We start from the raw sequence: 13140 nt of genomic DNA, 5'->3' as shown, positions 1-13140 counted from the left end.
TTGGCTGAACATCCTTACCATAGGAGTTTCTTTCAACTCCTTCCATTTCCAGGTATGTGGAAATAACTGTTCCAACCCTACTCATACTTCCTGCTGACTGCTACACTGAAGAGGTACTACCTCTTCCACTCATGCAGAAATCAACAATTTCATCAACCTCACTGCCAACTTCCATCCTGCCCTTAAATTTACTTGGAATGGACATCTCTTTCAAACACACCAACTCCCACAGCTATCTAGATTATTCTTCTCACTGCTGCAAAGACATTATTATCCCTTTCTCTCAGGAGGTCTTTCACCTCCAGAGATGTGAAATGTCTTCTAAGGAATGAAGCTCCACCCCACTATCATTGATAAAGCCCTTACTCGCATCTTCTCTTTTTCATGCACCTACCTCATCTCCCCAGAAGCAGAACAAGGATAGTTTCTTCAGTCCTCACTTTTCACCCCACGAGCTTCTTCATATGACATTAACCTCCAATACCTCTGCCAATTTCAGCACACTCCCACCTCCTGCCACATCTCAACTTTCCCAAATGCTTGTTGCAGGGTTCAGCCTCTCAGACTCCTTGGACCACTCTTTCCTCCCCACCCACTGGGTTAAAGAATCCAAGTGTAAGCAAAAACAAACTTATCCCTACATTTTCCCATCTCGCATGCATCTAGGGACAAACAAGAATTCCAGGTGAGGCAGAGTTTTTCCACACACATTGCCCAGCCTAATGTATTTGATGAAACCTCCTTTAGCTCAGTGAGGAAAGATTGTGACCATTGTTTTGAGCCCAGATGACCCCAAAACCCAGCAGCAAAAGAAATTCACCAAGACAAATGGTAACTTAAACAAAAGTTGCTTTTATTTTTAAGCATGAAAACAAGATCAAACTCTAACTTATTACTATTAACTTACTTAACCCCCCCTTCTAATTCTAAGTGCACATTTATGTAATGGGTGTGTATATTTAGAAAAGTTCTTTGATTCACAGTCCAATCTCACTTCTCATTCCTCAAAGTTCACTGGTTGCAGGCAATTCTTATACTGTGGACAGAATTTAACATTTATGAAGTTCACCAGGCTTTGGTGCTTGAAAGGTAAACGGTTACTGCTCAGGAAGGTTCTTGTTGCTTTTCAGAGAGATTTGTTGTTCGCTGCACACAAACTGATTCCTTGTAATCAGCCACGTCAGTGTCTTGCCGAAGAAACTTGCCCCATCAGGGTTTTCCAGATGATAACCACTTTCTTTCAGGTCACCAGAGTTCCTTTTTGTTTCCCTTATTTCAAGGGAAACATTATGCAGCCAGCCCTCTCCTCTTGTATGGACCACAATGACTTTGACCAGGCTGAACTAAGAACTCACAACCAGTCTTCAAAATGGGGTTTTTCCGCAAGCTTGCCAGCTTGTCATGTTCCAGTCCCAGCTGCTGAACTGAATTCTCTCTCTCGCCTAGATAAAAGCCTGTTTGACTCTCTCTCCTTGCAAAACCCCATGACCCTCAGAGCAGCAAACTGCACTCTGACAGCCTATGGCTCCAAACCTAATCCTCAGAGTTCTTTCATCTGTTGCTTTCCAAAACAACATTCCATTAGTGAAGTCTCTATAGGCACTCCCCAAAGCTTTTGCATAAGCACTCGGAGCCAGAATGTCTGACTTGAGCAAAGCTCCAGCACTCCAAAATGAGATCTGTTCTCAAGTGTTTGTATGTGACCTACATTTTTAATAAAAACTGCCACAATTTATCTCCTTTAAAACATATATACAAAAAACAATGTAATCCGTCACACCATAATCACCAAACAGCTACACTCTGTCTATTGGATTAACCATTTCAAATCCCCTCACCATTGCAACACAATGTCCTCAGCCTCATGCATTGCCACGGTGAACCACTTTATATTTCTTCTATTGCTTTAAGTCTTTACCTACTCCAATTGTCATACATTCTAAACCTCCCCTCCTTCTATCCAATACCTATCACCTCCTAGCCCCTCAACTTTCCCCTCCCCCTTGATGTTCACCCCTTCCCACTTTAGGCTCAATAAAGGCCATTAACATGTAATGTTAACTTGTAACGGCTACTACAGTAGAGTTACTAAAGAAATAAACACACGCCAGAGTAGTCACCTCAAGACTGATTTATTCAGGGTTTACAAGCTTCTTTTACATACTGTGTGTCCCGGGCTCCACAGGACAAGGTGGGACATCACTATGAGATTGCTGCCGATCCACGGGACCAGCAGGTTAAAATTTAGCCTTGTAAGTGTCCCGCGCCTTCTGGCAGGAGACTCAGTGGCTCAACTTGCCTCGGCACTCCGTATACCTCGCATGCGGTCCATTAGGTGAGTAGGGAGACATCCGTAATAGAGTTCCGAACGCCCACAGAACCGTGCCAGCAACAGTTTGCATTGACGCGCTGTGCACCCACTCAGCCCGCTACACGGCCACTACAAATTGACCATTTCTACCAGGATGCTGCCTGCCCTACTGAGTCCCTCCAACTTCTCAAATATTTGCTCAAAAATCTATAAATGCTGGAATCTTATTTCCTGTAAATAAATCTGCACACATTCAATAAAATTACCACTAAACCTGTAGTCTACATGAGAGCAAGGGTACCTGGACAGATAATGTATAAAGTGATTTCATGTCAGGATACAGACTAAATTATTTTTTAAAATCCAAAGTTAAGCCATAATGCATTGCACACAAATTTTCCATTTCCATTCAATATAATATTCAGAAGTTACTAAAGTCATAATTCATCATCTTTCTTTTCACTCTTCCTTCCCTCAATTCCCCTAGCATCCTCTACCTCCAGATCAGTTGTGAAACTGTATTTAGTCCATCTTAAAAACTGAAAATACCACATGCAAATGATTTTTTTTAAATACTGTCAGCAAAGACCAAATGCAATTTCTTAGTTTGATTACAGTTGAGCATTGTGTACTTTTATTTGATCTCCTTCTCTTTTGATAGATAAATCAAAGAAAAATTTGATGAAACAGGTTGAGCAAAATGGACCCAAATACACACAAGCAACCCCTAACAAAGTGACTATTCTGCGCTACCCATCAGGGCAAAAATACAAGTTTATATCCCCTCACCAATCAATTCTGAACTCAGCCCTGAAATCCATAATCACCATTAGGAATATTGTGCTTAGCTCAGTAATTAAACCATCACGTTTATAATTTCTTACTTCACAAGTGTGATGACATTGACCAGCAATAGAAATTCACAAAGACAATGGGAACTTCAAAACAATATTTTTAAATGAATAATTATTAACGTGTGTGGGTGAGAGAGAGAGAGATCATTCAAATTTAAAGTTCAGTCTTGAATATCTTTTGCATTGAAACTGTCTTTCAACTGCTGTTCAAAACTCATTAATTCTTGTACATTTGCTTTCATAGAAATATTTCTTCATACAAATTACTTTTTCCACAAATTTCCCTCTCTTGCATGGAGGTTTTAGAACTTTTATTTCAAACAATAATTTCACCAACCCAGGCAAGGGTTAAATGAAATGACCATTAAAATAGACATGCAAAACTGCCTTCTCTTGACAAAGAGACAATCAAAGTGGCCCTTTCCTTCAAAGCCACTGATTCTGAGTTCCTTCCCTGTCAAAGAATGCACAACAGTATCTCTCCCATTGAAGGTTACTGCATCTGACTTCAGATAAAGCATAGTTCAATATTAAAGATACCTTCTTGAAGTGTCCCAATCACATGATATGACATCACCACTGGCCCTTAAGTTTAAAAGCAAAACTCGAGGACTTGTCGCCACAGGTCATGAAGCAAATGACTTTCTGTTTACCCATGTTTCTCCATCAAGCATTCATTGTCTTAGATTTCAAAGGATAACAATAACCGAACGGCTTAATGCTCCCTTGTTCAAACCCAGCCAGTGATTTTACTGAGAAACGTGCATCTTGTAAAGATTATTAACACAAGTCTGCCACGGCAAGTTCAATAGACAGCAATTGTATCTTTGGAAAACAATAGGTAGTCGATGTATCTGGCCTGTATTTGTTTCATGGGGGAAATTCCATTAACCATTCAATACCTCAAAACTTAGCAGAGTTTTGATGCATCACAGGGTTAATGGAATTTCCACCATGAAACAAATAGACCAGACACGTTGACTACCTATTGCTTTTATCATGTTAGAGGTGGTGTACAGAAAGATTATAAAGAGGATAGTTAATTTGTTTCATTTCCAATCACCAAGCATATAGTGCAATGTTTCCAGCTGCTTTCACTCACTCACTATATAAACGTATTAAAGCTTCAAACAAATAATTATTTTTACACAATAATTCAACTACTGACATATGCACCTATTAAACCCATTTTTACAAAGAAAATCATCATTAGTATTTTGCTTTTCAGTTTGTCAATGTCACTTTCTCTGAATGATGACTATTCTTGAATGAGACCTTGGTCTAGATTTCAAACTCAATGGAAAGAATCAGTTGGAAGTCGAGTGAAATCACATTTGCACAGGTATACTATGGTTTATCAGACTTATTGAAAAATATTCTCAGTACAGAACTAATAATAAAAGTGATAAATAGTCGTTTACAAGATCGGAAACATTTTTTTAAACTATTGCTTCAACGTCATTGTACAACACGCCAACAGCAATATGACAAATTCAAAAATGGACAAATAAGCAATGATACAAATATTGTTTCAACCATCACTCTCATTTCGAGAATAAAGCTCTTCCCAAAGAGATCACAGCCAAATTCTTTTTAGGTCATGATAAACTTGACAAATGCCAAAATGTGATTCCTAATCTCCTTGAAAACGCTATGGTTAACTCACGATTAAAAGACAAAACATTTTCCAACAATCAATACGAAATTTAATACAAAAAGTATTAAGAATTTTTCAAGGTTATTTGGTCTCAAAATATTTCAATTCCTTGCAGTAGGGGAGGACATTTGGTTTTCGATGTGCCTGTTACAAAGTTTCTTATCCGATTCTATATATACACCGTTCAATGGTGAACATTCATACAGGTACTCATTCTCTCTTAAAACTTCAGATAATCATATGATATGGCGAGGTCCAGAGGGGCATGAAAGTTGAATCTAAAGTACGTCGTGTAGCGCAGATCCCCTGCAATTAATCAGGACTTACCTTGCTGAATAGCTGGCGATTCCCCGTTATTTCCTGCAGTGTTGTTGCCCCCGGCGGGAATGGGGATACTCAGCTGTCTTTCAGGTTCCGGTAAGCAGCGTTTGCAAAAGGAGTGAAGGCACGGGAGCAACTTGGGCTCTTTCCCCTGCAGAGCATCCCGGCAGACGGCACACTCGTCCAGGAGGTTCAGGTTCACCTCCACCGGGGGCGCCGCCGCCGCCGTTGTCTTATCTGGGCCCACTCCTGGACTCGGTCCTGGCGCTGGACTCGGTCCTGATCCCGGGCTTGGACCTGGGACGGGCACAGATGTGGGGATCGGTGGTTGAACTGGCCCCGAGTTGGGGCACGCCCCCGGACTTAGAACCGGACTGGGTCCCGGACCCGGCCCAGGCCCAGGCCCCGGCACTTCAAACACGGCGACCGCCGCCGAGGGTGCCGCCGCCGCCGTCGTCGTCACTGCTGCTGTCGGCGTTGATGTTCCGGTCACCGCGGCCGCCTCCGCCTCCGATTTCTCCCAGCCCTCCCCGTCTTTGTCGGCCAGGCCGCTCTTCTCCTCGCTGACGCCGTTTGCCTCGGTATTAGTTCCACCTTTGTTTTCCGCCATCTTTTCTCTTCCTTTCCCTCTCGGACAGCGCACGCTCACATTCAAACCCCTCTCGGGCTCGCCGAGGCCGAGGGCCCTGTGAAACGGTGGCGCCCATTGGCTGGACTCGCCTCGTCCCGCCCTCCCCCACCCGCCGCCGCCACCGCCTCTCGTCTAAACTGGCTGCCGATTGGCTACGACGAAGCACACCAGCCCGGAGGAGCGAGGTCGTCAACGTCACGGGAAGCGGACGTCAGTGGTGATTGGTCCCGAGACTCTGGTCGCAAATGGCGGTCACGCGCGGGATTCGAATCACGTGCATCATAAGGCATGTTCATTGAAAACATTGGTTGACTCCACATTAGTTGTGGAGTATTGCACCATAAATCAGTCGTTGCCCACTGCTTCATCATGAAGATTGTGCTGCAAAGTGCTTGTGTCCACCTTACTATGACCCAGTGACTCTTCCTCATTTCCAAGCCTGAGAGGCACAGCAGGTCAGGCAGCATCCATGGAGAGAAATGGACGGTCACCATCAATAAATGTAAACCTTTCAGGTTGGGGCCAGTTTTCTCCTGGCCCATTCACGTTACCGACTGCACTTCTTCGCCTTTAAAACTTAGACTGCAACGGGCCATTTTGAGTCCGTGCTGCCCAATTAACCGACGACCCCCGGTGCATTTCAAATGGTGGGAGGAAAACGGAGCCCCCGCCACCACCACCACCACCGGGGGAAACCCACGCAAACACAATGCCTTACAGACAGCGTGGGATTCGAACCCTAGTCCCGATCGCTGGCGCTGTAAAGGCATTGCGTCCATCGTGCTTTGTCAGCCAGGGTGCTCTGCTCCTCACCAATGCTGTTTGCCTCGGTCTTACTTCCACCTTTGTTTTCCTCCATCTTTTCCTTTCCCTCTCGTTACTTTTCATACGGGATCAAAATTGGCTAGGACAGGGTCAGATTTCAGATTCACATACATGACGCCCTGGGATATTTCATCTCCAAAATGTTGTTGGATTATTTTGTTCCATTTAAGAGGTCAACCAGGGAATTTATTTAATTGTATGCAAAAAAGAAAATCCTCCAGCAGTAGGATGGAGTGAAAACCTAGATTTTTATGCTCTAACTCATTATCTCATTACTCTCAGTTCTGACCTTCTTCAATAAAAACATAAACTGTTTTTCTTTCTGCTCATGCTGCATGAACTGCTGAATGTTTTCACCATCTTCAGATGTCCAGCATAATCAATGGTTAAGAAAAAACATTAACCTACTGATTCTATTTTCCTAAACTACAGCTGTTTTTACCACAGGTTGCTGGAAGGATATTGAACTTCATTTAATTGAGGTCACCACATTTTCCAAGTCAAATTCAGGGTCACAACATTTGGTCCTTGCACTTTATTGGGGCATAGAGAAGAAATACAAGTCATAAAGAAGATAGTGGATGAGATGACACACTCAGAGATGCCAAGAATTGGGGAGTGTGGAATGAAGGTGATTGGCAAAAGATCCATAAGTAACCTCAGGAAATCATCTTTTACTTGCTGAATGTCAGGCCTGGACTGGACTGCTAGGGTAAGTAATGGAAGCAGACTAGCTGGAGTGATCAAAGGAGAGAATGATATCTGAAAAGAAAGAATTTGCAGGGATATTAAAAGAGGGAATGGGTGTAGCTCCTGCTTACAGTTAACATGGGCTCCACAGCTGGAACTTTACATCTTTTTGCAAGGCTGCAGGATTGATGGGAGGGGCAACAACACATCTCCCCAGAGCATGCACATGGACAGAAAGCATACCTTCCACATCAACAATTCAGAAATAGATGGCAACGCCGCTGGTAGAGCTATTACCTCACCCACCACTTATTAAACTAAACCTGACCTCCAGTGTTGTCTGCGTGGAATTCCCCCAACCTTTCTTGCACCACGTGAGTTTCCTCTGGCTATTCCAGTTTTCTCCCATATCCCAAAGATGTGAAGGTTGGAAACTTTATTGGCTGCTGTAAATTGCCCTTTGTGCATAGGTGAGTGGCAGAATCTGGGTGAGCTAATGGAAATGTGGGGAGAATAATAGGATTTGTTTAAGTGGATGCTTGATGGTGACATAATTAGCCGAAGGGATGTTTCCCTACTATGTGATTCCTTGATTAATAGATCTCCTCAGCTGATGGGGAGACATTACATGATTTTCAACAACAGTTGGGTCGTACTTGAGAACATCATACTAGCTGTGGGAAAATAAGTTTGGTAACCACCATCTAGATAACTATACTAGAAATGTGGTTGAGGGCTATTTTGAAAAGGATTTTACAAATATTCTTATTAAATGTAAAATGTTAAGAATTAAGCTACATGGAAATATTACGGTGTTTTGCTATAAAGAGGCTATCTTGTTCTGCATTTTCAATATATATATATCATTGTCTATAATGCATCACATAAAAGGAATTTGGAATGATATTTTGCTTTCACTGCACTTCATCACAATAAGTTATGAACTCAAAGCTATCTGGAACACATAACTCAAAATCTAATGTTCTGAGGAATGTAAAAACAATATTCAAGAATTCCTTCATCATTTTCTCCTACAATTCAAAGTAAAACATTCTAACCAGCCTAAAATTGATGCAAAAATTAAGAAATACTGCTCAGAATAATATCAAATTGCATCTTTAACGTGATCAGTGTCCAGAATACTCATAGAGAAGAAATTGGCCTTCAAGCAAGAGTCCCCAAAGGAGGAGGTGGGGTCAGCAAGTTAAAGACGCATTCAATTTGAGACAAAATTGGAATTTTTCTGGTTGAAGCAAGACAGTGAGGAAATATAATCATCAGTTTTAATGGTCAGACAGCACGGAAACTGGCTCTTTGACCCACTAAGTCTATGCTATTCAAAGTTCAAATAAATTGTCAACACATACAATTCTGAGATTCTTTTTCCAGCAGGTCAGGCAGAATTCCTGATTAATGCTCATCTCATTCTGGGATAATTTTCTTTGCAGCATTGGAGGTAGAGGGGGAAACAACATAGACCCATAAAAAATTGTGACGGGAATAATAGTAATTGGTTACCCACTCCCCACCACAGAGTAGGAGACTCTAAAACTAGACACCATAAGTTTAATGTGAGAGTGGACAGATTTAAAAAGGAATTTGAGGAGCAACTTTTTCCACACAGAGAGTGGTGCGAACATGGAACAAGCTGCCAGAGGAAGTATAATTACAGCATATAAAAGACATCTGAACAAGTGCAGGATAGGAAAGGTTTAGCGGAAAATGGGCCAAATCAAGCAGATGGAACTAGCTTAGATAGGCAACATGGTTGATGTGGAGCAGTTGGAGCTGATTTCTGTGCTGCAGAGCTGTTACAAATTCAGCATTCAAGGTAATGCCATTTTTTTTTAAATCACCTGTTCATTGAAGAATTCATATCTGAGAGTTATTACGAGTTTCTCTAATATACATTAAGGAACCATAAAAACAATTCCAGGTCTCCACATATTTGTTAGTTTTTGAAGGAATAATCATGAAATGGTTAGCAAATTTACAATGCCATTTGCTTCATCTGACATTGGATAAAACTTTTGTGTCTTTGAAATGCAGAATCAATTTGAGCTTTTTAAATCAAGTACACACCAACCCGCAAGAAATAATGTACATGTTATCCTCAAATTGTGATCTTCAGATATTTATTTTTTGGGATTTATATTTTATTTACTTTTGAAATCCAATCTTCCATCACTTTCAACCTGTCCTTTGATTGCCCTGAGAATGTGTTTGTGAACATCCTTCTTGAGCCCTTTGCAGTTCACACAATCTAGTGAGGTGGGAAGTTCCAGGATTCTGATGCAGTGATCTTGACATGAATGTCTTCACGCTTCAAGAAGTTTAGGCTTCAAGTACCTCACCTCCATTAGATTTTCCACAGCAACATTTGACATCAACTTTTGTCCTTGACAGATGAAGTCCCACCAAGCCTAAAACAGCTGGGACAGCATTTTAATAAAGATATTCACCAGAATTGCGTAATTGATGTCAGAACAGGTGATTCACGAATGAGCTCCATTTTTGGGGGGGGGGGTCAGCAATCCAGAGCTTTATATCTATTTTGATCCAGTCCCTGCTGAGTATATGTTGTGTCCTGCAGGACCGACAGCTGAAAGGAAAAAATAGGCAATGAATGGAGAATAGGAAAATCAACAAGGACCACTTGATAATGGTTCATGCAATTATTTTCTATCCAACAGCTACCATCGAAATTCATCTTCTGAATTATAATGATATTCTGCAAAGACATGGCCCAGTCTCTCACTCTAAATGAACAAAGAGCATGGCAAAAGCTGCTCATACTTTTACATTTATATTATTTGCCCTGATTTTCTTTTGTGTCTTGAAAACCCAAATATCAGTAGCGCTGAGGCTTAATACGGAGCATTGCATTTGGTTACCACCAGGAGATGCCATTGCTTCACAGGATTGCAAATATTAAACTAGATATAGATGAGGAGCCTTCGTTGACTGGAATGTGGAGCAAAAAGCTAACTGCTGGAGGAGCTCAGTGGGTCAAGCCTCATCGGAGGAGACAAAGAAATGGCTCCTGATGCAAAGTAGCAGTTCAAAATGTCAGCCACTTCTTTGTCTCCACAGGTACTGCTCAACTCGTCAAGATACTCCAGAAGTTTGTTATTTGCTAAAGACTTAAAGGACCTATTCCTAACTGTTTAGGCAATCAAACCTCAGTGTCAAATATTACTGTCATGTGTGTCAAGATGATTTTATTTAAAACTCGCCTTGGTGATCACTCATGTGTTCAGCTCTTTGCAAGATGCCGTAGTTTGCCTTGAAGCTTCCTAATGTTATAATACAAAATGCATTCTCCCCCCACCCCGATAATTTGACTGATGCACCCTCTGTTTGATTGGATCTCAGACTTTACAACAAATAAAGAATAAAGGTCCAGTCTCATCCCTGAATCAGCCTATTGTCTTCTCAATGGTAGGTGATCCTCTTTGATGTTTTGTCACTTGTCACACAAGGCTGTTTTTGATGGGAAGTGCTCTGGGTTTATTGGCATTTTGAAAGCTGATGAATGGGATTTGCTCTGGCAATGATTTGGACATTAACATATCGAAAGCCTTTAGGGCAGAATCCAGACTTGGTGGAACCAAAATTGTTATTTCACTCTGAAGTCAAATCTTTTGGACAAAAATGCCACAGGGGTTCAACAAATGTGCCTTTAATTCACATCTTGCAGTTCACCGACTGTTATATAAAAATATTATTTTAAAAGCTTTTTGGTTTCTTACAAAAAGCTCAGATTGAAGCTTTGTTTAGTATTGGTTTATCATTAGGTGTCCATTTGTGCTCTGGATAAGGCTAGAGGTTTGTAGTTGCTGTAATTGAGAGTCTGGGGTAGGACCCAACAGGCAGGAGACTATAGCACCAGACTAGTATGTGACTCAGGGGCTGAAGGATCACACCAGACTTGGAGCTGCCTGTGGGATTCATGAGGGTTCTGACAATGAGCCTTGGGCTTCCAAAGTGTATGGGGGTTGGGGTAAAAACTAGGGGCGAAAGAGAATGACTTAGATGCTTGAAGCTCAGGTTCACCACTGGGTCATGGCGAATAATATTTGCTCAATTTGTGAGAAAATAGATTAAATGATCATTCATCATATTGATTCTTGTGAAATGTACAAATACTATTCATAACAGTGTTGAACAACTTATTTTTCATTTCCATATGTTTGGCCACAAATGTTCCCTGTCAGCCAAGCTTGGTGAACTTGGCAAGTTTTCTGTGACATTCACTCACAGTCACTAATGGGACTCATGGGTATTAGTGTGGCTGGCAGCCTGAATTACCTATTTTTTCACCTCTTATTTGAACAGTGGCTTGGGATATATAAAGCCTGCCATTTTGACAGAACAGCTGAACATCATCTGTTTGGCTTTTGAAGGACAGCACTTCCATCCCCGTTCCCCCAACTGGATCTGTGAGTGAAGTGTTGGCAGAAACTTTCCATTTCCCTAACCAAGATGTTAAACCCATTTGCAGCTGTGACTCTGGTAAAACTCTTGCACCAGAAGTCATGGGTTCAATTCTCACTCTAGAGACAAGCTCAATATTAGGATAATACTCCAGTGTGGTATTGAGAAAAATGCTGTCTTTTAGAAGATACAATGACTTGATTTGAAGAGTAGAAACAAAATACGTGTAATTTATTTCTCAAGGTATTTGAGGTCATTCTGGCTTTGAGATAGGGATTATAAACAGTAAATTATAGTGGGAAAAAAAAGCGAATGTAAAGGCAGATTTTGTCCGCTTTTACATCGCTTCACTTACCTTCATAAAAGCTCCGAAGGTGGATTCAGCAAGTGAACTCCGAACCGCCTGGGTTGGTGGGGTTGGTGGGGGGGGTGGTACACTCAGAGGTGGAGCGACTCTCTCCACCTCCTCCACAAATGCAATGCCGCTGAAAGGAGCTACAAAGGGGTGGGCTGTTGACGTCGCCAACCGGCAACCCGGGAGCGTGAATTTTTGAACCGCTCAGTGTGTTCAGATACTTATTTCTCACATTGATACCCTGTTCATATTAGTGATGGCTAAAGTTTTTTTGGGGGGTGAGAGGGAATGTCTAAATTAATTTTTGACTTTCCAATGCATAGGAATGACATCAAGGCGGCGCTACTGCACCACTCGCTGCCCCTCCGCACCTCCCCCCCGCCCCCTCAGCTCTGGAAGACGGCTCCCGACACTGCTCTATGAAAGCAATGCTGGATCAGCGTTGTTTGCCTTCTCTATAAAAAGGTAAATTCACCTTTTTTTTCGTTAAGCCAGCTTTAATGCGGCGTTGCACCATAAAAACTGCTGAGAAGAGCCAAATATGACAAGCCAGTGGCAGTACCAGACCTTCATATTCACATGCGAGCTGTGAGGAGGAATTTCAGCTGACTGTTCACCATTACCCTTGATGTATCACATTACACCAGCAGGGCACCATCACAGTTAACAACTTCTCCCTTCCTTTTCACTTTTCTTTCCATTTTGCACAACCACATAGATAGATAGTGTGTGGCTGCCAATTGTCTTGAATTCATCAACTCCTCTACCTTTATTCATGTCCCTCCCACATCAATTAAATTGCTTCCAAGAAGCTCAGCAGCCTATCTCGTACAATTTTGATTCTCTCTCTCTCAACAAGAAACAGAGCATTATGGATGTGAGGTTGGGAAGGATTAGATCGTTGTGGAGTATGGGCAGAAAGGCCTGTACTATACTGAACTGCTCCATGTTCTGTCAACTCTTAGATTTAGCTCCTTTTAATAAAAAGCAAAGATAGTAAGTGCTCTTCAATTTTTTCTTCCAACTTAATCAATGTACTCCAGCTTACCTTCATTCCAT

The 13140-nt window shown here is 41.8% G+C and overlaps 1 protein-coding gene and 1 long non-coding RNA gene across 4 annotated transcripts in view; one reads left to right on the top strand and one right to left on the bottom strand.

Moving 5' to 3' along the window:
• trim33 (tripartite motif containing 33) overlaps positions 1–5865 on the bottom strand; it is a 175391-nt gene extending 169526 nt beyond the window's left edge. For all 3 annotated transcript variants that reach the window (XM_069941504.1, XM_069941505.1, XM_069941506.1), the window contains exon 1: positions 5150–5865. In XM_069941504.1, coding sequence (XP_069797605.1) covers positions 5150–5753 — 604 coding nt within the window. In that variant the 5' untranslated portion in view covers positions 5754–5865. The remainder of the gene's footprint in view (positions 1–5149) is intronic.
• Positions 5866–7057: 1192 nt separating this feature from the next.
• Positions 7058–12540, top strand: LOC138762932 (uncharacterized). Its single transcript, XR_011357243.1, has 3 exons — positions 7058–7311; positions 10665–10730; positions 12405–12540. It is a non-coding gene; the product is annotated as an uncharacterized lncRNA (long non-coding RNA).
• Positions 12541–13140: the final 600 nt, after the last annotated feature.

This window comes from Narcine bancroftii, chromosome 5 (genome assembly GCF_036971445.1).
Source record: "Narcine bancroftii isolate sNarBan1 chromosome 5, sNarBan1.hap1, whole genome shotgun sequence".
In the NCBI taxonomy this organism is placed as follows: Eukaryota; Metazoa; Chordata; class Chondrichthyes; order Torpediniformes; family Narcinidae; genus Narcine; species Narcine bancroftii.
This window is presented reverse-complemented; position numbering and strand designations above follow the sequence as displayed.